The sequence below is a fragment of the Triturus cristatus genome, chromosome 10 (genome assembly GCF_964204655.1).
Source record: "Triturus cristatus chromosome 10, aTriCri1.1, whole genome shotgun sequence".
In the NCBI taxonomy this organism is placed as follows: Eukaryota; Metazoa; Chordata; class Amphibia; order Caudata; family Salamandridae; genus Triturus; species Triturus cristatus.
In genome coordinates, this window is record NC_140593.1 from 501,426,546 (window position 1) to 501,449,832 (window position 23,287).

Consider the following 23,287-nt stretch of genomic DNA (forward strand, 5'->3'; position numbering starts at 1 on the left):
TGCCTCTACTGCCTTGAGGCCGACCACAATGCCGAGTCGTGCCTCGACTGCCGGGCCTTGACTTCGAAGGCTAGGCGGGAGCGGTCCCGCAAGCTACTTGAGCTCCGGCAGTCAGCTCCGCGCAGTTCACGGTCGCGGAGGAGGTCGAGGGACCGGTCGCGGAGCCACAGCCATCACCACTAGTCTGGTTCCAAGTCTTCGGGTAAGTCGAAGCATAGTAAGAAGTCCAAGAGGCGACATCGCTCTTCGGGCTCCCCTCGCCGGTCACGCGACTCGGCTGAGGGTTCGGGTGATACCACCCACGCGGCTCCGTCGGAGCCGCAGGAGTCACTTCCGTCCCCATACCCGCCCGTCCCTGGGACTGACGCGACTCCGGCGGAGATCAGTGCCTTCCTCTCGGCCATGAGAGGCCTGGCTCCACCGTCCGACGCCTGCCGGCGCGCCTTCAGGCCCCGCGGGCTCGACTGGGAGGCCTAGCGAGCCAGCGGCCCCGGTGCCGTCGTCGACTCCGGTCCCGAAGCCGCAGATCCCCGTGGGATCCAGGCACCGACTCCGGTGCCACCCCCGGCGCCGCCTTAGGACGACGCTCTTCCCCGGTTCAGTCCCGGTCCGGGCCCGATGCCGATGGGTGGCAATTTCATCTTCCGCCCGGCTCTGATCATTCCACCTGTCTACCAGGAATCGGATGACGGTGACGACTGGGAGGGGTCTGATGACCCTCTGGCCCGGCAGGGCCAGTTATCACAGGACTGGGCAGAGGAGCTGGGGGATGCCAGTGGTTTTGACACCTCCCCTGACACTGGCTTCACCTCTCCTCCGACCGTGGCTTCGGAGGAAGGTGCTGCATTTTCTGTGGTGCTGCGCAAGGCGGCCGAAGTCCTTGGGCTGGAGCTACCTGCTGTTGCCGTGAGGACTAACCTCCTCACAGAAGTGTTCCAACCGTCAGCAAGCTCCTCGGTGCCTCTGCTGCAGTTTAATGAAGCACTAGTGGACGTTCTGAAGGGCACAGTACCTCAGGTGGAACGGAACGCTGCCCGGCGCCACCGCCCTGCACCGGGCGACCCCAGTTTTCTGTCCATGCACCCCACGCCCGAGAGCCTGGTTATCCAGGCCTCTACTTCCCAGACCTCCTTCCCTTCCGCTCCCCCGGATCGGGAATCCAAGAGACGAGAACAGTTTGGTAATAAGCTGTTCTCCTCCCTTAGTTTGGGACTGCGGTCTATTAACACCGCTTGTCTCTTGGACCGTTACTCCCACTCCCTGTAGGATACGGTGGAGGACGTGCTGCTCCAGTGTCCGGAGGAGGCCCGGACACGGCTCGCCCAGGCTCTTGCCGAGGGGCGGGATGCAGCGCGGCATGCAATCCGATGTGGACTGAACACTACGGACTCGCTGGGTAGGGCAATGTCGATCACGGTGGCGCTTCGTCGCCACGCCTCGCTGTGGTCCACGAGTTTTTCTGGGGATGTCCAGAGCACCCTCATGGACATGCCCTTCGATGGCAGTCGCCTTTTTGGCGACTGTTGGACTTGGGCCTTCTGGCAGGTTCACCCCTGAACTTTTTGCTTTTTATGGTTAGTGATTTTTTACTTCTGTGCACTTTACCACTGTGTCCCAGGGTAAAGTGCGTGCGTGTAGTGAAGTTGGCCTGCCCTCCCATAGGAATGCATGGGGGAAATGTATGTGTCCCTGGTAGTTCCTGATGCGTGGGGAGTGTGTGTGCGAGTTTGGTATGTGCGGACTCGTGTGATGAAATGCTGCGCGATGATATGTGCGGCGTCAATGTACCTAGTGTGGAAGTGCCACTTCTAGAAGTGGGCATTTCTGTGTGCAGTGTGAGATGAGTGCCTTGTCTGGCGATTGGCTGGCTGAGGTCATGTGACGGGCTACGGAATCCCCAGAGTCAGGAGGAGTCACCCAGTGGTGAATGGGGAGATCAGCAGCCAGATGGGTGGGAGGAGTACACCTGGGACCTGAATAGGGCTGGGCTTTCCCCACACAATGCTGGTTCCGCCCCCTGTGGTGCGACTGATGACCCTGGCCTGTTCTGTGAATAGGGAGAGGGGCTGACCAAAACAAAGTGCTCAAGAACCAGTTGTATCTGGTTCGCCCCTTCCCTGCACCTTGAGACAAAGGGATTTGGTGTATAAAAGAGGGGCTGCGACCCCATGAAAATGTTCTTGCTCTGACTCGAATCTACCAGGGGCGTGCTGCTGCTGGGGCCCAGGGGAAGGCTTGCCTCCCTGGGCCCTGCCCAGCCCCTGGATACCTAGAAGACTTCTGGGACCTTTTTGGACTTTATTTGCTGTGCTTCCTTACTAGCCTTATGGACTCTAGGCTGCCCTAGCGCTTGGTGGGCGCTGTACCTGCACTCTGCTGAGAGGCGCTTCATTTCTATGGCAGAGTGCTTCCCTGGTTTCCCCGAGCGCCTCTCTTTGCTGCCTGCAGCGCTGGGCTGCGATCTTTTTAGAGGGAATCCCCAGCGTAGGGATTCCCCCGCCTTGTGTCCTGTTGCGGGTGCCCACCCCGCTTATTCCTTTAGATAAGTCGCGGGTGCCCACCCCGCTTATTCCTTTATTTATGTCGCGGGTGCCCACCCCGCAATGTGCCGGTTCATGAAATCACCGCGGCGGCCCGAGTTGCAGAAAGTGCGGAAGTCAGGCAACGACGGGCCTGACGGCGGGCGGGACTTCCGGTTTTGTGAAGGAAGTCCCGCGCACGCCGCCGGAGAAGCTGCCTAGGAGGATGGTGTTGGCCCCTGCCCGTGCGGAGTTCCCGTTGCTGAGTGAGAGCCCCGCGGGCGCCAGCCAAGTAGGATTTGAAGGTGGAGGGGGGCGCGAGGCACATTTCCGGTGCCTGCCCAGCCGCAGAGGAAAAGAATCGGAGACCGGAGTCCGGCCGCAGAGTCCCGGTGAGTGGGGGTTCCATGTTTTGCACCCTTCAGGGCATGGTGCCAGTTATGCTTTTGGAGCGGCCCCGGATGGCAGCGGGCCGCTCCAACAACGGGGGCAGAGTTGTTTTCAGAGCCTGCAGGCTCCAACGCAGGGAGCAGATAATCACTTTTAAGTGCCAGTGAAGGCACTGCGGTTAGGGTTCTTGGGCGGCCCCGTCTGATAGCGGGTCGCCCCTTCGTGGACATTATTAGTCTAAGGGCCCTGAGTGGCTCCAACGTTGGGGGCCAGTTTATTTAAAAGCCTTGTGAGGGGGGGCCAGAGGGCCCCGTGTGCCGGTCCCCTAGTACCATGTACAGCTGCCCCGCTGGCTAGAGGGCAGCTGCCACGTTTCAAGGGTATGTTTTTTTTCAGAGCCTAGATGGCTCCAACGTGCACCTTATCTCCAGAGTCAGATGGCTCCAACATTTGACAAGGATTTCCGGAGCCAGTGCGCTCCAGAGGGACATGGTTGATTCTAGAGCTCATGCCTCATAATTAACTTTCCCAGCTGCCCAGCAAGTAGTGGGCAGCTGCAACGTTTAGGTCCTTCCTTTCTTCAGGGGCATGTTAGTAGTGAGATGCACTCCTTGGCCCCATCCTTTCACAGCTGTGCAGCACTTAGTGCCAGCTGCAACGTTTAGGTTTTGCGCAGTGGCGCACCCTTGACCTTCGCTGCCTAGGCAGCAGCCCTGACCTGGGGGACATAGGGCATTCAAGCCCCTGTTTGAGATGGCCAGTTGGCCGGGGGGGGGGGATTGTTAAAGGTGTAGGGCGCCAGGCTCTACTAATGTGATATATGTTCATATGATTACGCCTACTGTAAATTAGGATTGGGACGTTAGTGTCGAATGCGTTAAACTTCTAATGTGACTTTTGTGCTACATATGATGTGGTGCTAGGAAATGTGATGTATGTAGTTTGGTTACGAACCCTGTGTTAATACCTCTAAATGTGGGGTATGATTATGAGGTTGGGGTGCATATAATGGGTTAGGCTAGGGAGTTTTATTCCCCAAGATGAGTTATGCTTAGGAGGTTAGAGTTGAAGGTGGCTAGACTTGTGAGAGAATTAGGTAATGTGGTTATGCTAAAGCGGGCGTACAATGCGTTGGCGCCTGACATGAGACTAAGCCTAATGTAGTTGATGTTACAGGCTGATGCGAAGTGCAGTAATTACCAGTAGTACGGGCTGTGTTCTATGTTTATGTCAAATTCTACCTTTACTAAGTTCACTTTGTGATGGTTCTGACAGTGGTCCATGTGGCCCTGTCATGTGTACATAATCCCTTGTAAATATTGCCCAGTGCCAGTTGGCACAGTGTATATTGTGTGTGTTTTTATCTAATGTGTTTTGGTACAATACAAAGGCTATTTTTATATAATACCTTGTGTGGAGTTTCTTTTGTGGTGGGCCTTGGGTGTTGTTGCTGGGTGCGCGCGCAAACGCTTTACACATTGCCTCCGGGATAAGCCTGACTGCTCGTGCCAAGCTACCAAGGGGGTGAGCAGGGGTTATCTTTGGCGTGTAACTTCCTTGCCCTGACTAGAGTGGTGGTTTCTGCCTGGCTTTGGCACAAGCCCTAGCCAACCAGAAATCCCATTTCTTACAGCGATAAAAAGCGGATAGTGCGCTGGTGCGCTTTAAGGACTCCAGGGCTATGGCCAAGTCCTTGGGCCTCTCGGCCCCGCAAACTTCCGCTTTTCGTCCCTTTCATGGCCAAGGAAGGGGTGCCCCCTCATGTCTGACTAGCCACAGACCGCAGAACCAACCTCCGCTCGGTCGCGGATTCCGCCGAGGCGGTACTGGGGGACAACGTGCCGGTCTGTCCATATCTACCCCAGCAGCATCTGCCTCAAAGCCCTCCTAGTCCGAGCTTTCAAGCCCATTCCACGCCAGTGGGAGGCAGAGTTCGCCATCACCTGCTCCACTGGCGCACCATCACATCGGACAGGTGGGTGCTGCAAATCGTCCGAAGGGGTTACTCCCTCCCCTTCGAGGCAACCCCTCCAGCCATGCCACCGCAGTGCCACCGAATTTCGGGGGATCACTTGCAACTTCTGCAGGAGGAAGTTACGGCCCTCTTGGCCAAGGGGGCCATCGGGGGCGTTCCTGGTCCAGAAGTAGGTCGTGGTTGTTATTCCCACTACTTTCTGGTTCCCAAGAAGGGCAAAGGGGGCCTACGCCCTATCTTGGACCTCAGGAGCGTCAACACCTTCCTCCGGAAGGAGAAGTTCAAGATGCTCACTTTAGCTCAGGTTCCGACTGCCCTAGACCCTGGAGACTGGATGGTAGCGTCTCCCACCTTCAGACTACGGCAGACCTCTTGCATTCGCTGGGGTTCTTCATCAACGTGCCGAAGTCGCATCTGAGTCCCTCTCAGCAGCTCCTCTTCATTGGAGCGGTTCTGGACTTGGCGCAGTTCCGGGCCTATCCTCCGGAACAGCGGGTCCAGGATATTCAGGCTCTTATTCCCATCTTTCGGCCTCTATCCCGGGTTTCGGTCAGGTTGGTGCTGCGGCTTCTGGGTCTGATGGCCTCCTGCATCCTGTTGGTGCATCACGCCAGGTGGCGAATGCGGGCTCTGCAGTGGGACCTGAAGTTTAAATGTGCCCAGCATCGGGGAAACCTGTCCGACCACGTCCTGATCTCGGAGGGCACTGCGAGACAGTTGCAGTGGTGGCTCACGGATCGCGATTGGGTCAGTGGCAGATCCCTCTCCCTACCACAACCGGAGCACGTAGTGGTGACGGATGCGTCTCTCCTAGGAATGGGGAGGCCACATGGGAGAGGCGGAGATCAGAGGCCTCTGGTCTCCGGCGGAGTCCCGGCTCCATATCAACCTTCTGGAGCTGAGGGCGATCCGGCTTGCACTGAAGGCATTCCTTCTCTCTGTCCGGGGAAGTGTAGTGCAGGTGTTCACGGACAACACCACCGCCATGTGGTATTGCAACAAACAAGGCGGGGTGGGGTCGTGGACCCTTTGTCAGGAGGCTCTGTGCCTCTGGACATGGCTGGAACATCAGGGCATCACCCTGGTGGTTCAACATCTAGCGGGCTCTCTGAACGCCAGAGCAGACGAACTCAGCCGCCGGTGCATGATGGATCACGAATGGCGCCTAAACTCAGACGTGGCGCAAGGCCTCTTTCGGCAGTGGGGAGAGCCTTGGTTAGATCTATTGGCCACCGTAGAGAATGCGCAATGTCAGCAGTTCTGCGCGTTGGAGTTTTCAATGCGGCACTCGCTCGGGGACGCCTTTCGTCACAAGTGGAGTTGCGGTCTTTTGTACGCCTTTCCGCCTATACCACTTCTGCCCAGAGTGCTGAAGAAGATCAAGCGCGACCGGGCCCAAGTCATCTTGGTGGCTCCGGATTGGGCACGAAGATTCTGGTATCCCGAGCTACTCAGTCTGTCGATCGATCCTCCGATATGACTGCCTCTTCAGGAGGACCTTCTGTCGCAGCAGCAGGGGACGGTCCTCCACCCGAACCTGTCCAGCCTCCATCTCCATGCGTGGAGATTGAGCGGCGGAAGTTGATGCCATTTGACTTGCCTCCTGAGGTCTTTGATGTTATTCTGGCAGCCAGGCGTCCCTCCACAAAATCGGTATACGCCTGCAGGTGGAACAAATTTGTGGCATGGTGCACAGCAAAGGCTGTGGATCCCCTTTCCGCCCCTCTTTCTGAGGTTCTCCTCTTTCTTCTTTCCATGGCCCAGCAGGGCTCTGCTCTGGGCACCCTAAAATGTTATCTTTCTACTATTTCTGCTTTCTTGCGGCTTCCTGATCAGCCTTCAAATCCCCTGTGGTTTCTCGCTTCTTTAAGGGCATTACTCACATGTTTCCTCCTGTCCCTTTCGTAATGCCTCAGTGGGATTTGAATCTGGTCTTGACGTTTCCGATGTGCGCTCCCTTTGAGCCACTTCATAATTGTCCCCTTCGTCTCTTGACGCTTAAGACTGCTTTCCTGGTAGCCATCACCTCTGCTAGAAGGGTGAGTGAGCTCCAGGCTCTCTTCTAAGCCTCCTTTTCTTTCTGTCCATCCGGACAAAGTTGTTCTCAGGATTCGTCCTTCCTTTCTCCCTAAGGTGGTAAATTCCTTTCACATCGGACAGTCTGTTACGTTGCCCACCTTCTTTCCGCCTCCGCATCCTTCGAAAGAGGAAGAGAGGCTCCACCGTCTGGACCCAAAACGGGCGCTGTCCTTTTATTTGGACCGCACCAAGCAGTCTCGGGTGGACGACCAACTCTTTGTTGGCTACGTGGGCGCTAAGAAGGTGCGGGCGGTGCACTAGAGAACCATCTCCCGGTGGGTCGTTTTGTGTATCAAAGCTGGTTACTCCTTGGCTAAAAAAGAACCTCCTGTAGGGCTGAGGGCCCATTCCACTTGGGCCACAGCGGCGACAACTGCCCTGGGCCGGGGAGTCCCCTTGCAGGACATCTGTCAGGCAGCAACGTGGGCCTCGCTGCACACGTTTGCTAAACATTTCCTGGACAGCCAAGTCTGGGGAGATGGCTTCTTTGGCCGTTCTGTTCTCCAGGACTTTCTGGTGTGATCTTGGTTCGCAGACCCACCACCGGGGTTGGTATTGCTGGGGTATCTATTCTAAGGTGAGGAATCTAACTAACGTGTTTCTTTCAGATGAACAAGTTACTTACCTTCGGTAACGATATATCTGTAAGAAACATTAGTTAGTTAAATTCCTCACTGACCCACCCATCCTCCCCGTTCTGCGAACCGATTTCTAGGGTTGAGGTTATCCCTTTCAGGGCCCTAGAATTTTTTGGCACCAGTGTCGGTCTCTTGCATGGCTCTGCGTTCCTGGCGCGGAAAGCTATGTACAAGAATTGATGTCAGCGCGCGAGAGCGGCGTCTAAGTTCTCCGACGTCATCCCGACGCCGACGACTGACGCGGAGCCGCAGACGACACCTAGCGACGCGTAAGGGTATTGCTGACAAAAAATCTTTCCGGATTCAGCCTGACGCCTGGGGGTATTGTAAGGTGAGGAATCTAACTAACTAATGTTTCTTACAGATATATTGTTACCAAAGGTAAGTAACTTGTATGTGTGTGTGTGTGTATATATATATATATATATATATATATATATATATATGTGTGTGTGTGTAGATATATATTTATATATGTTTATATGCAAGCAATAATAACACTTTTGGTAAATATAATGCATGAATAATGCTGATGAATAAACAAGCAGCAAATAATATGAGATGAGACTCAAGCAAATATACTGGACGTTCTGCAAGAGATCAGAAAGCTATATATATATATACACATCAAATGAGTACTTTGGAGGTGCACTTTGACTCACTCACACATCACAAAGAAAACACACTCACACATCAAATGATCACAGCTACTGGCTCACATAACAATGGCAATAACCAAAACTCAATACATCACCTGGTGCAAAAACACTGCATCTCAGACTGAGGAAGTAAACAGCCGTGATTGAGAGCCTCAGCAACCAGGGTTCACTCTGAGGTAGACACGTCCGCCCCCACTCAGATTCCAAACTCCCGGTTTCCAAGTCCACAACCCTCAGCTTTAAACACACTAGAAGGTTCGAGAAAGACCTCCTCCTGGGCCAGAGGAATCTTACCAGAACTGGCCAGGTTCCAAGCAAGCATTCCCACGGCAGGAAGAGCTCTCGTGTCCCCTTCTCCAAATCTCGCATGTTCCAGCCTCTATCTTGACGAAGCTCACAAAAGCCTTTGAGTACATAAACAATCCCTCACAAAAACAGAAAGACCTTGAACGTGAATTACCCAAACAACTTGCAAGCGCTGCTGTGCACGCATAAAAGCTGAAGCAAGGCAAAGCCAGGGAAAAAGGATGACATTAGGCCATGTCAAAGCCAATAGTAAGCACTTCATAGTTCTCATTAATGTACAACACCGAGCACATGTGTGCATCACTGCCCACAACACTGCACTTTGAATCCAAAAAGTAAATTCCACGACACTCTCTCCCTCTCTCTTTCAAATGCACATCCCACACGCTCTGCTCTTGGCTGTTCTACTCCGTGACAGCTCCCACTGAAGGCAAGGCATATGCAGGACCGTCGTACATCCAGGCTAGGATGAAATAACACACTAAAGTCAGTTAAAATAATGGTAGTCAAAGGTCATCACTGGGTGTCAAACCACAAGAGTGCCTCTAGCACTACATTCCACCCCATGATCTTTGACTATCATCACTTACATATATCAAAAACTAGACTTCTTAACTGAAGGCACAACTACAATTGAAAAACTGCATTTCTTAACTGAAAGCACAACTATGATTGAAGCACTGCATTTCTTAACTGAAATACACAACTATGAATGAAGCTCATTTTGAAGCAGTAACATTATAAGCTCATGTGCTGAACTGAAAGCACATGTATAAAATCGTGGAATCATAAAAGCATGTAAAAATCATTTCAAAGCATGTAAAAATAGCTCATGCATATCTGGATACTCAGCAAGAATAAATGTTTGATGGATACACAAAATAAATGATGCAAATAGAATCAAGCATATGAACTCAGTAATGCTCCTAATGTCACAAATGGCTAATATTGGAACGTCTACTGTTGAAGCAGCCAAACGTATATATTTTGTGCTAAAAAATAAAGGCAACATCATCTTCTTTTTATCTTTAACTCGAAAAACAACTTCCTAAATTGCACAACATTTATGTCCTTTTTATTTTCGAACAAACAGTCCTTCTGTGTGAAAGACACACAGCCTTCTTGCATTTAAAATGATAACTGTGTACATTGTACTTCATGTTTATGAAATCAGTTCATTGGTCTTGGTGGTCTGTCTGGTTTCTTCAGCCACAGGATGTCAGCTTGCACCGTCCGGTGGTGACTCCAGGGTTGGAGAGGGAGGGGAGGGGTCCCACCCATGTTTATAAATTGATGTCAGAATTCTTTGTTATCTTGTTGATTTCTTCCACAGTTGTTTGGGTGCTGTTTAAATGCTTTACACTTTTTCATTTGTGTGAGCCTTGTTGGTCAGAGCCACAGCTACCCAGAGTTGAGCTGAAGTTTTTACAATTGAAACCTCAGGGTCCTAATGGGGTTGATAATTGTAATGCACGGTGAGGTCACACAACCACACCATATAATACACCCATTTCCTTACAAAGGCTAAGTCTTATTACAGAACCTGTTCACTTAAACGTTTGTGTCCTCTGTGCGAATGGTTTTAATGCTCTGATCTTAAGGATCATCTTGCTCTATTTTCTACTCTTGATCATCAAAGAAAATAGCCTAATGGGAGACAAACTTGGCTGTTATCCTAGTTGTCCTTCATATTATTTTTTTATTTATTAATAAATATCTCAACCTTCTCCTTGTAAAACCTTGATAATAGAAATCAACTTATAGGTATCTGTATAGTCAAGTAAGTCACGTAAAAGTGATCTTGCTTGCTGACCTAATAAGACGTTAAGGGCCACAGGTATCCTTAAAAATGATGGTCTGAATTTTCATATCCGGCACATTGTGCCTATTTTCTTTCTTTCAAAAGTGTTTAAAACTTAAAATGTTAGTTTTAAAAGGGTTTCCATAGATGAGTTTAGATATTCTACTGTTTGCAAATTCCAAGAAAGTACTCATAAGGGAGAACTAGAATTACAAAGTTTTCCATCATTGCTTGGAGTGTGCAGAAACATGGCCCTCCAAGAATAGTTATAAAAATCTCTCACATATTTCTACTTGTCTAACTGATTTCTTCTCTGAGGAGGCGTAAGCAAGGAGCTTCCTACTTGTTGATCTTTACAGACCACAATAGTTCAACAGTATCACTATAGTTCATTTCATTTAATGTGTGACTAATCTCTGATATTTTATGTGCAGTTCTGCTCAGAAGGAAGGACCTACTTATCTACACTGGAGGAGACTGGACTGTGGATAGAAAGAGACATCTTATCGTTACTCCAGACTTCTGAAGGAGAAGCAGAAGTTTCAGAAACTTGCTCAGTTTCAGAAACTTTCTCAGTTTCACAGCAGATCCTTAAGGTTAGTATATCTTGTGCTTGTTTGTGGAAAAAATTTGAAAAATTTCACATTCCCCACGTTAACCGAAGGAGGACTTAAAATACTTTTTTTTATTTTTTGCTAAATATTGCTGCTCTGCGCCATACTTTCCAGTAAAAATATAAAGTTCAATGGTAAACTAGAGTGTTGTATGTATTGGAACTTTATAAAGTACAAATCTAGCTCAGAAGGGATAGGAGGAGAAAGACTATTTTTATATTTTTCTTTAGATTATTTTGATGTATGAAAGGTTGGGTCTATTTTCCCTCCCTTCTCATCTAAACCCAAGAACATAGTCTGCGGCGTCCCTCAAGGCTCATCCCTCAGCCCAACTTTCTTCAATGCCTACATGACCTGCTTGGCCAACATCGTCAGGAACCACTGACTCAACATCCCCTCATATGCTGATGACACCCAGCTCATCCTCTGGCTATCCAAAGACCCCTCCACCGCGAAGGCCAAATTCCTACACTGCTTGACCAACATTGCCAACTGGATGCAAGGTAAACGCCTCAGACTAAACGTTGACAAAACTGAAGTCATGATCTTCGAAAGCATCACCTCACCATGTGCCAACTCCTGGTGGCTAGCCAGCCAAGGGACCTAACCCCACGGTCGAAACCTGCAACCTCCGCATTATCCTGGACAACAAACTCACCATGTAAAACCAGATCTGAAAGAAACAGTTAGTTATAGATTCCTTACCTTAGAATTACCCCCAGGCGTCATACTGGATCTGGAAAGTATTTCGTCAGCAGTACCCCTGAACGTCGGTAGGTGGCGTCGTTCGACTCTGCGTTCGGCGTCGTGGTCGCTGGGATGACATCGCAGAAGTTATTTAGATGCCACCCTCGTGCTCTGACGTCAGTTCTGTTCTTTCTTTTTCCGCCACTAGCAAGCGCAGATCCGGGGAGAGCGGTACCCCCAGTCACTTTTTGACTGACTTTTTGTAACTTTTGTCGACTTCTTTTAGAGTCTTACATCGACTCCTGGTGCACGAGGAATGCCCAGTTTCAAGGCCTGCGGTTCCTGTTCTCGACTGATGTTGGTGAAGGATCCGCACCACGTGCGCCTCTACTGCCTGGAGCATGACCACGAGCCCAAGTTGTGCTCCGACTGCCGAACCATGGCCCCGAAGTCTTTGCGGGAGCGGTCCCGAAAGCTACTCGAGGCCCGGCGGTCGGTTCTGCGTCGTTCAAGGTCCTGGTCGCGTGGGAGGTCGAGGGACGGATCGTGGAGCCATCATCACTCCTCGTCTAAGTCTTCACACTCTGAGTCAGGTAAGTCGAAGCACAAGAAGTCGTCGAAGAAGCATCATTGCTCTTCGACTTTTCCTCGTCCGTCGGCCGACGCGACGAAGGGTGAGGGTGGTGCGACTCCTGCTACTCCGCATGCGGAGCCTTCCGGGTCGACACCGGCCTTCCCTGGACTGGGAGTGACCACTGCCCAGCTACGTCAGTTCTACGAAGCGATGCATGCCATCTCTATGGCAGCCCGACTCCGCCGGTGTGCCTTCGGGCGACATGGACTCAGCTGGGGGCCCTAGGCTTTTGACGTTAGCGGCTCCGGCCTCGGCTCCGCAGGGCCTTCTTGGATCCAGGTCTGGATCCGGATCAACGCCGGTCAACCTCGTAACATCTACACCGGTACCGACTCCACCGGCACCATGTCCGAACCCTGGCTTCCACCCTGATGTGGATAGGGAGCCGAACCGGCGTCAATCGACGCCGGATCCGGCGCCGATGGGTACTTTTGTACCTGCATTCCACCCTAGCAATTTTCTGCCAGTTTGGCAGCCAGATGAGGGTGAAGAAGACTGGGAGGGATCTGAGGACCCTCTCACTGCTCAGTTGGAATACAATCAGGACTGGAGAGAGGACCTGGGGGATGCCAGTGGTCTGGACACCTCCCCAGACCTTCGCATGTTGTCTCCACCTACCGTGGCTACGAAGGAGGAAGTATCTTACACAGTGGTGTTGCGTAATGTGCCAGCGGCCCTACACCTTGAGTGTACTGTGGCAGTCAGGACTAACCTCCTGACAGGTGCTTCAACCGGCAGCGAGCTCTTCTGAGCCCCTGCTGCTGTTTAATGAAGCACTCACGGACATCCTTTTGGGTACCTGGTCCAGGCCCACCACAGGGTCTCCTGTGGATAGGATGGTTGCCCAACGCCACCGCCCGGCCCCGGGAGACCCCACTTTCCTCTCCCAACACCTCTTCCCCGAGAGATTGGTAGTCCAAGCCTCAGCGTCCCAAAGCGCATTTCCTACCGCACCACCGGACAGGGAATCCAAGAAGCTGGATCAGTTTGGAAAGAAGTTGTTTTTTTCCTCCAGCTTAGGGCTGAGGTCGGTGAACACCGCATGCCTCTTGGGCTGTTATTCCTACTCCGTGTGGGATATGGTAGTGCAAGTGCTGCCTCAGTGCCCGGAGGAGGCCCGGGCTGTGCTCACTCGTGCTGTTGCTGAGGGGAGAGATGCAGCAAAGTTCGCCATCCGCTGTGGACTGGACACTGCCGACCCACTGGGTAGAACCATTTCAATGTCGGTGGTGCTTCACCGTCACACCTGGTTGAGTACGACTGGCTTTTCTGGGTATGTCCAGAACATCTTGATGGACATGCCCTTTGATGGTCGTCGCCTGTCCGGCGACAAGGCAGACAGTGCGCTGGAGCGCTTCAAGGACTCTCGGGCTACGGCCAAGTCCTTGGGCATCTCCACCACGCTCCCCGCATGGTCTGCTTTTCGCCCCTTTCATGGCCACGGAAGGGGTGTCCCAACACGTTCCTTTCAGAGCCACAGGCCAGCACAAGCTGTTCAACCTCAGCGTGGCCGGGGGCGTGGGAACCACAGACGTGGTTCTGGGGGCTTGCGTTGGGTGAGTCAATCACCAGCCCCTCTGTAGCAGCCTCCAAACCTTTCTAGTCCGACCTTTTAGGCCCATCAAATGCCAGTGGGCGGCAGGATTCGCCCTCACCTCCCCCACTGGCGCACCATCATGTCAGAGAGGTGGGTTTTGCAGATAGTCCGAAGAGGCTACTCCCTCCCTTTCTAGACTATCCCTCCAGCCATGCCGCCCCAGCACCATCGCACGTCTGGGGATCATCTGGTCCTTCTCCAATAGGAAGTTACGGCTCTCTTGGCCAAGGGAGCCATTGAGCAGGTTCTTGCCCCAGAAGTAGGTAGTGGTTGCCATTCCCACTACTTTCTGGTGCCCAAGAAGGACAAGGGCCTGCGTCTTATTTTGTATCTAGGACTTGAACTGCTTCCTCCGGAAGGAGAAGTTCAAGATGTTGACCCTGGCTCAGGTCTTGTCTGCCCTCGACCCTGGAGACTGGATGGTAGCATTGGACTTGCAGGCCGCTTATTTTCACATCCCCGTCCTGCCGGCCCACCGGCATTACCTGTGGTACACGGTAGGCCATGAGCACTTTCAGTTTACCGTGCTCCCCTTTGGCCTTACCAGCGCCCCTCGGGTGTTCACGAAAGTGATGGCAGTGGTCGCAGCTCATCTGCGCAGATCAGGGGTTCCAGTTTTCCCCTATCTCGACGACTGGTTGTTGAAGGCAGGGTCGCCTCAGGCAGTCGTCTCCCACCTCCAGACTATGTCCGACCTCCTGCATTCGCTGTGGTTCTCCATCAACGTGCCGAAGTCACACCTGACCCCCCTCTCAGAAGCTCCTCTTCATCGGAGCGGTTCTGGACATGACGCAGTTTTGGGTTTTACTCCCGAACAGCTAGTCCGGGATATTCGAACTATGGTTCCGATCTTTCGGCCTCTATCTCGGGTTTCAGTCAGGATGACCCTGAGGCTGCTGGGCCTCATGGCCTCCTGCATCCTTCCATTGGGCGCAGCATCCGGGGAATCTGTCCGATTGCGTGGTGGCTCACGAACCAGGATTGGGTCAGCGGCAGATCCCTCTCCATTCCCCAACCAAAACACACATTGGTGACAGACGTATCCCTTCTGGGATGGGGTGGCCACATTGGCGAGGCGGATATCAGAGGCCTCTGGTCTCCGGCAGAGTCCGAGCTTCACATCTTCTGGCGATTCGTCTTGCACTAAAGGCATTCCTTCTCTCTGTCCGGGGACGAGTAGTGCAGGTGTTCACGGACAATACCACCGCCATGTGGTACTTCAACAAACAAGGCGGGTGGGGTCGTGGACCCTATGTCAAGAGGTCCTCCATCTCTGGACATGGCTGAAACTTCAGGGCATATCCCTGGTGGTTCAACACCTGGCAGGTTCACTGAACGCAATGCGGACAAACTCAGCCGCAGGTGCTTGATGGATCACTAATGGCGTCTTCACCCGGAGCTGGTGCAAGGTCTCTTTCAACAGTGGGGAGAGCCTTGGTTAGAACTATTTGCCACCGAAGGGAACGCGCAATATCAGCAATTCTGCGTGCTGGAATTTCCAAGGCGGCACTCGCTAGGCGACACTTCTCGTCCCGAGTGGAGTTGTGATCTTATATATGCCTTTCCGCCTATACCACTTCTGCCCAGAGTGCTGAAGAAGATCAAGCGCGACCGGGCCCAAGTTATTCTTGTGGCTCCGGATTGGCCACGAAGAGTCTGGTATCCCGAGCTGCTCAATTTGTCCATCGATCCTCCAATCCGACTGCCTCTTTGGGAGGATCTTCTGTCGCAGCAGCAGGGGATGGTCCTCCACCCGAACCTGTCCAGCCTCCACCTTCTTGCGTGGAGATTGAGCGGCGGCAGTTGACGTCATTTGACTTGCCTCCCGAAGTCTGAGATGTAATCTTGGCAGACAGGCGTCCCTCCACTAAGACGGTATACGCCTGCAGATGGAATACATTTGTGGCATGAAGTACAGCAAAGGATGTGGATCCCCTTTCTGCCCCTCTTTCTGAGGTTCTCTTGTTCCTTCTGTCTTTGGCCCAGCAGGGCTCTGCTCTGGGCACTCTTAAGGGCAACCTCTCTGCCATTTCAGCATTCCTCAGGCTCCCTGATCAGCCTTCTCTTTTCAAGTCCCCTGTTGTAAATAGATTTCTCAAGGGCATTACTCATCTTTTTCCTCTTGTTCCCTTCGTAATGCCTCAGTGGAACTTGAACTTGGTTCTTACTTTTCTGATGTGCGCTCCCTTTGAGCCGCTACATAACTGTCCTCTCCGACTCCTCACTCTGAAAACTGCTTTTCTGGTTGCCATCACCTCTGCGCGCAGGGTGAGTGAGCTACAAGCTGTCTTCCAAGCCTCCTTTCCTGGCTGTTCATCCGGACAAGGTCGTGCTCAGAACTCTACCTTCCTTTGGTCCAAAGGTGGTCACTTCTTTTCATATTGGCCAAATCATCACTTTGCCCACCTTCTTTCCGCCTCCGCATTCTTCAAAGGAGGAAGAGAGGCTCCACCGTCTGGATCCAAAACGTCCACTCTCCTTTTATTTAGATCGCACCAGGCAAGCTCTGTGTTGGTTGCGCGGGCGCTAAGAAAGGTCGGGCCGTGCACAAACGGACCATTTCCAGGTGGGTTGTTCTGTGCATCCAGGCCTGCTATTCTTTGGCAAAGAAGGAGCCTCCTGTGGGGCTGCTCGCACATACCACCAGGGTGACGGCAGCTACTACTGCTTTGGGATGGGGAGTCCCCCTAAATGACATCTGTCAGGCAGCTACGTGGGCATCACTGCACACGTTCACCAAGCACTACTGCCTGGACAGCCAAGTCCGGAGAGACGTCTTCTTTGGCGGATCGATTCTCCAGGACTTTCTGGTGGGAACTTGGTTTGCAGATCCACCTCCGGGTTTGGAATTGTTGGGGTATCTATTCTAAGGTAAGGAATCTATAACAAACTGTTTCTTTCAGATGAACAAGTTACTTACTTTGGGTAACGATATATCTGTAAGAAACATAGGTTAGTTATAGAATTCCTTACCGCCCCGCCCATCCTCCACATTCTGCGAACTGATTTCTAGGGTTAAGGTAATCCTTTCAGGGCCCTAGTTTTGTGCACCAGTGGTCAGTGTCTTGCATGGGTCTGCGTTCCTGGCGTGGAAAGTCGTGTACAAAACTGACGTCAGCGCACGAGGGTGGCGTCTAAGTAACTTCTGCGACGACACCGATGACAGACGCGGGGTCGACCGGCGCCACCTACCGTCGCGCAGGGGTACTACTGACAAAAAACTTTCCGGATCCAGTGTGACACTTGGGGGTAATTCTAAGGTAAGGAATCTATAACTAACCTATGTGTCTTACAGATATATCATTACCGAAGATAAGTAACTTGTTCATCAACACAATCTCCTCTACCTGCTTCCTCATTCTCCGCATGCTACACAAGATCATTAATTAGCTTCCCGATACCACCAGACGCACCGTCACTCAAGCCCTCGTTACCAGCCTCCTGGACTATGGCAACCCTCTGTGTGCCGGAATCACATCAAACTTCACGAAAAAACTACAAATCATACAGAACTCTGTGGCTAGACTCATCCCGTTACCTCCCCAGAAGGACCCACATCACCCCCACCTGAGGAACCTCCACTGGTCGCACACAAAAGATGCCAATTCATGGTGCTGATCCGTGCCTACAAAGTCCTTCACAACCAAGGACCAGTATACCTCAACCACTGCCTCTGCTTCCACCTCACCTCCAGACCCCAGTGCTCTGCCTTCCTCTCACTCGCCCACACCCCTGCCACTGCAAGAGTGGAGGCCCCTCCTTCTCATACAGCGCTGCGAAATCCTAGAGAAGCCTCTCCATCCACCTCAGAACAGCACACTCACTCCAGCAATTCAGAAGGGGGCTCAAGACCTGGCTCTTTGACTGAAACGGCCGTGGTTGACGAAGTTTGCTGCTCCGTATCTCCACTGTCGAGAGAGCGATGCCCCCGCTTTCAGCCCTTTGCAGCCAGTGAACCTGGAGGCACTCTAAAATCGAGCGCGGGCTCCTGCAGCGAGGATGTGGGCGGGCCCATCTGCGCCCGTCAGAGGCTGGGCTGGACCCCCGCCCTAACGTGTACAGCATAGTTGCCCTAGTGGATCGGGTTGGACTCACAAGATGGCGTAACAGAAATCACCAACTACAACCAATGGAGGTGAGCCTACGAATACATTAGACTCCTTTCTTATAAGAGCTACTGATGCTCTTGATAGGGAGATTCTTTCTGTTAAACGAAGATTATCTATGGGGGAATGGGAGTCTCGGCTGCTTGGATCGACCCCACAAATAGAGGTCCACACTACACCAGTAATAGAGCCCCAACTTATAACCTCAGAGCCTACCACTACTCGCCCTAAACGCCTGACTTCCCGTATACCTAACGCCCTACTGTCCCCTCCGGGCTTATCAGAACCCCGCCCCCCGAAGAAGAAGAAAGGTGGGGGGAGGCCAGTAAAAGAAAAAACTGTTACACCTCAAGAACTCAACATTTCCCATCCATCTTCTATGGATTCACTGATCTTAAAGATAGAGCAGTCTATTACTGTTTTACTTCAACCATTGATAGACAGATTGTCCAGGATTGAGACAAAAATAGATTCTGCTCTAACTGCAAGGGGAGATCAAAATGACTACACTGGCTGTTGTATTAATCACCCAGCTAATCATGACTTATCAATACCTATTAAAAATACGACTGGGGGGGAATTACAACAGATCCCCCAAGCAACCAGCCGCAACTTGTCGCTCAAAATATTAATCCCACGGTTGCAAAAACAAATATTGCCAACAATTTCGATAAGACAGCGCAAGGAACATTTAAGGACATTACCAGGCCCCCTCTAAGACTCGAGACAAGATCAGACCAAAGGACTGGACTGGCCAAAAGTGGCCCAAATGATAACTATACGACCTATGTACTTCCCCCGCAGCTTGCCCTTACGTTGTAATATTAACAAATGTGCCGAAATTACATAATGCCCAAGTGGAGACAACCGAACAATTCATGTTTAAAGCAAGCCACTGGTTCAAACAGTTTAACAAATGTTATCAATTAGTAGGGGGTCAAAAGGCGATGCTGCCACATATCTTAATGGCCAGGAAAGTGGGCTGGGTGGGAGAATCGGAGAAAAGCTTTGAAGGGGATTGTGTGGTGGTTAATTTTAACTCTCCACATTTGGTTCGCCATTTATTACAAATATAACCTACTGGCCCAACATCACCTACCCAAATTTTTGCCTTACCGTTGGGTTATTTCTATAAACCAAATACAATGGGGCTGCGAGGCCGACAATCTCCTGTATCGGATCTGGTTCCTCTCCCCTGGTTTAATCTCCCCCAACACTCTTTGGTCATGTTTTCGGCTCCCCTCCCTAAACATAACAGATTCAATGTATTAACAGACCTAAAGGGTTGTGATTGACACACTCCGAACAGGAGTTCTCCCACTCCTGTTCAAAACTCACCCTTATGGGTCTCTGAAACACAACTGTCTGTATCTGAAACACCTGATCAGGCCAAACCAATTGCATTTATGTCTTGGAATATTGCTGGTTTGAGCAATAAAATCCAGGACCCAGATTGAATAAATATTGTTACTTCATATGATCTGATTTGTTTCCAGGAAACGTGGGAGGTTGAGCAGATTGACCTGGATGGTTATTGCTCGTTTTATACTACTGCCCTTCCATCTAGATCTGGCAGAGCCAGGGGAGGGATTCTAACTTTAATATGAAATACGCTACGGGTGGAGGTTGTCTTATTTCACAGTGTTTCCCCTTTTTATCATTTACTATTTTTAAAAGGTTCAGATGAAGATATTATTATCTTTGTTAACTTTTATAATATCAACTTTTCAGGGGATATGAAAAATGTGGCAGATCAGTTGGAAATAGATATTGTTCCAGCACCTTGAAAGTCACATCAAAAATCTCTTGGCTGGGCGATTTTAATGCACATTGCTGCCAGCTTTCAAATACAGCAGCATGAGGTTTCAATGACGTTGAAGGGGATCCCCTATACCTTTTTAGTCACAATCAGTATGGGGAAGCTCTGAACAGACTTTTAGCGATTAATAACTTGGAGATCTGTAATCCAATTGATACCTCTTCTGGGACGCTATATAATATGTTTGGTTCACCCTCACAGGGCAGTACAATCGATTATTGCAGTTGCGAGGTAAAATATTTACATTTTAGCGACCACGCAGCGATCACTGGAAAAAGGAACTGGGCAGGAATTTTCACGGAACAGATAAGGCACATCAACCCTACAATTGTGAAAACTAATGGGATAACCCAAAAATGGGCCTTAGCATCTCTTGTCCCAAAAATAATTAAAAAGAGCCAGAGGGACATTTTATTATGCCTAGAACCTGCGTCTAGCTCAACTCAAATAACTATGGCATTCAAGGCGATACTATTTGAGGTCAGGTCCCACCTATCTAGGAAAAAGCCAACTACTATAACAGCAGGGCCTAGATGGTTTGATCATCAATGTGCCAAATCACTAACAATTTTGCATCAGGCCCTGAGGTCAACTCCAAGAGATAAAATCTTAGTGAAGCAACTCCGCTGCCAAAATAACGAGGCCCGAAAAAAAAAGAATCAAAACTCTGAAGGAAGAAACATGGGTTTTGCAGCGTGAATCTTTCTGGATTCACTATGCTGTGCATTATTCCGCGATCTTGTGGTTGGGTCCGGATTCGTAGTCTTTTCTTTCTTTTTTTTTTTTTTTTGGAGCCCATGTGGGCGGCGACGACCCACCATTTGGTGCACCTCCCGTGACGTCGTCGTGCTTCCTGCGGAAGTCCCACCTTTGGGGCGCCATCTTCAGATTATTTTTCCGCCGTTGGGTCTGGATCGTCATCGGGAAGCTCCAGGATTTCAATCGAAGGAAGAAGAAGGAAAAGCGAGTTTCGTCGATAAATAACTACGAGGAGAACACAGGAGAGGAATATATTACATCCGGAGCGCGAAGAAGGGAGAGTTCCGCCTTTTTCTTCGACGCCCTTGGAGAATGCGCACTCAGAGGCCCTGAGCGCAATGGACAAGACGCCATTCAAGTTCTGCCCTAACTGTCACCACAAGTTCGCGCAGAAGGACCAGCATCCGGTCTGTAATCTCTGCCTACCGGGCGACCACCTGAGCAAGGACTGCAACGCCTGCTCAGCCTCCGCGCCGAAGACGCTCCGGGTGAGAGAACGTCAGAGAAGAGCCAACGCCAGCATGGAAGGCAAGGGTAAGGCCCCGTCGCTCTACGATCTGGGCCTCTCCACAGACGATGAGGACAACGTCGCCGAGGGACCCGAAATCTTCACGGTCGTAGAGACCGACAAGAAAACTCAAGACGAGGTAAGAGTCGTCTAGTTCAAAACACCCGAAAATGCCTCGAAAACCCGAGGGTGACTCGAGAAAATGGACAAGAGGCCGAGCGGATCCTTCGAAAAGGACTCCCTGGTGCCGAAAGGCTCGGTTCGTCGAAGACAACCCATGAAACGGGGCGCTCGACGCAGAAGGACAAGCCAGCGTCGACACAAGTTCCGTCGAAGAGGCCCGCGGTGGACGCCGATAGCATCTCCGAGATGGAGAAAAAGAAGAGGCGGCTCGAGGCCGAAATGGAGAGCATCCTTCAGAGGAAGAAGGAGTTCGACGCCAAGATGAAGGAATTCAAAATTCCAACGGCTACGCCGACGGAAGTCGTCGAAATCGAGGAGCAGAACGATTTCGACACCGAGGGGCTGCCGAGAGATCTCGAAGAGGAAGATGAGACCTATTATGAGGGCGAAGCCGAGGAAGACGACCAGCAGTCGTTCTACAGCTCGGCCCCATCAACCAGCCACGAGATAGAATGGCAGGATCTCGACACCGAAAACCCTGAGGAGCCCGTGGACACGTACCCTTCGAGGCCTTCGCCGCCCGACGACATCGGGGTGTACAATATGGTGGTCAAGAGCGCAGCAACAGCCTTCGGCGTGAAACTGGAAGAGGAGAGGCCGAAAGCCGATTTCCTCCTCGAGACCCTGCTCCCCATCCAGACGAGGAGCCAATTCCTTCCCATGCTACAAAGTGTGCTGAATCAGAGAAGAGAGGCCTTTAAGGAACCAGCGACTTGCCGTTCGATCACGCCCAGGACGGAGAAGAAGTATAAGCACTCTTCTCTGGACCCCCTTACATCAAGGGTAGTATCACGGCTGACTCCATCATAGCTTCCACGGACAGGAGAAGGGCCAACGTGCCAGCGACTTCGGGGCCACCACCCGATAAAGAAAGCAGGAGGATGGACCTCACAGGAAGAAAGGTCGAGAGGAACGCCGCAATGCACTGGCGCATGGCGAATTCCAATGCACTTCTCAATAGACACCAGTACCAGCACTGGGACGAGATGGGGGAAACTATTAAAACACCTCCCCGAAGAATACCGCCAAAGAGCCTCCCACCTGGTGGAAGAAGGTAAAAACATCGCCAACTCTTGCATTAAGACTGCGTTGGACGGAGCCGAGACTTCGGCCAGACTAATAGCCATAGGGGTCACCGAGCGAAGACATGCATGGCTAAGAATCTCTGGATTCAAACGGGAGGTGCAGAACAACATTCTTAGCACCCCCTTCAACGGGGAAACACTGTTCGGAGCAACAGTAGACGAGAAACTCACCCAGCTGAAAAAAGAAAACGAGACGGCGAGGTCCATGGGGGCCCTACAGCTCAGGGGGATGAGGAGAGGCAATCCCTCTAGGAGACCCTACGGTCGGGGAGGAAGCCAGCAGGGAGCGTCGCACCAGACGTTCCAGCAGGGTCAGCAGGGTGATAGTCACGGACAACAAGGTCAACAGAAGCAAAACTGGCAGTACCAACCTCGGGCCAGTCCTTTCGCGGGAGAGGGAACGGACGTGGCCAGAGGAGAAGAGGGGGTGACCAACCCTCATCCAAGTGACTCGGCACGCAGGAGGACGCCTACCCACGACATACCCCCAGGGGTGAGGCGCAATGCAGTAACATCAGGGGGGAGAGGAGAATCAAAAGCCTACGAGCATCCAACGCCAGTAGGCGGAAGACTGAGTCTCTACCTTCAGGAGTGGCGACGTATAACCACAGACAAGTGGATACTGAACGTCATGCAATACGGATACTGCGTGGATTTGGAGAAAAGACCTCCAAACAGAAAACCAAAAAGAAGGCAGAGATCGGGTCAAGAGCTTGCCCTACTCAGAGAAGAAACGCTGAAACTACTTGAAAAAAGAGCCATAGAGGCAGTGCCGTTCAGAGAACGGAACAAGGGGGTCTACTCGAACTACTTCGTGGTACCGAAAGTAGACGGAAACCTCAGACCCATCCTGGACCTGCGATACCTAAACAAATTCATCAGAACGCAGAAGTTCAAATTGACTTCGCTGCAGGAGGTGCTGCCCCAA

The 23,287-nt window shown here is 51.6% G+C and overlaps 1 protein-coding gene across 3 annotated transcripts in view; it reads left to right on the forward strand.

The window, feature by feature from the left end:
• NCAPG2 (non-SMC condensin II complex subunit G2) overlaps nt 1-23,287 on the forward strand; it is a 403,487-nt gene that overhangs the window by 240,821 nt on the left and 139,379 nt on the right. For all 3 annotated transcript variants that reach the window (XM_085631953.1, XM_085631952.1, XM_085631954.1), the window contains exon 21: nt 10,802-10,963. In XM_085631953.1, the coding sequence (XP_085488079.1) occupies nt 10,802-10,963 (162 nt within the window). The remainder of the gene's footprint in view (nt 1-10,801; nt 10,964-23,287) is intronic.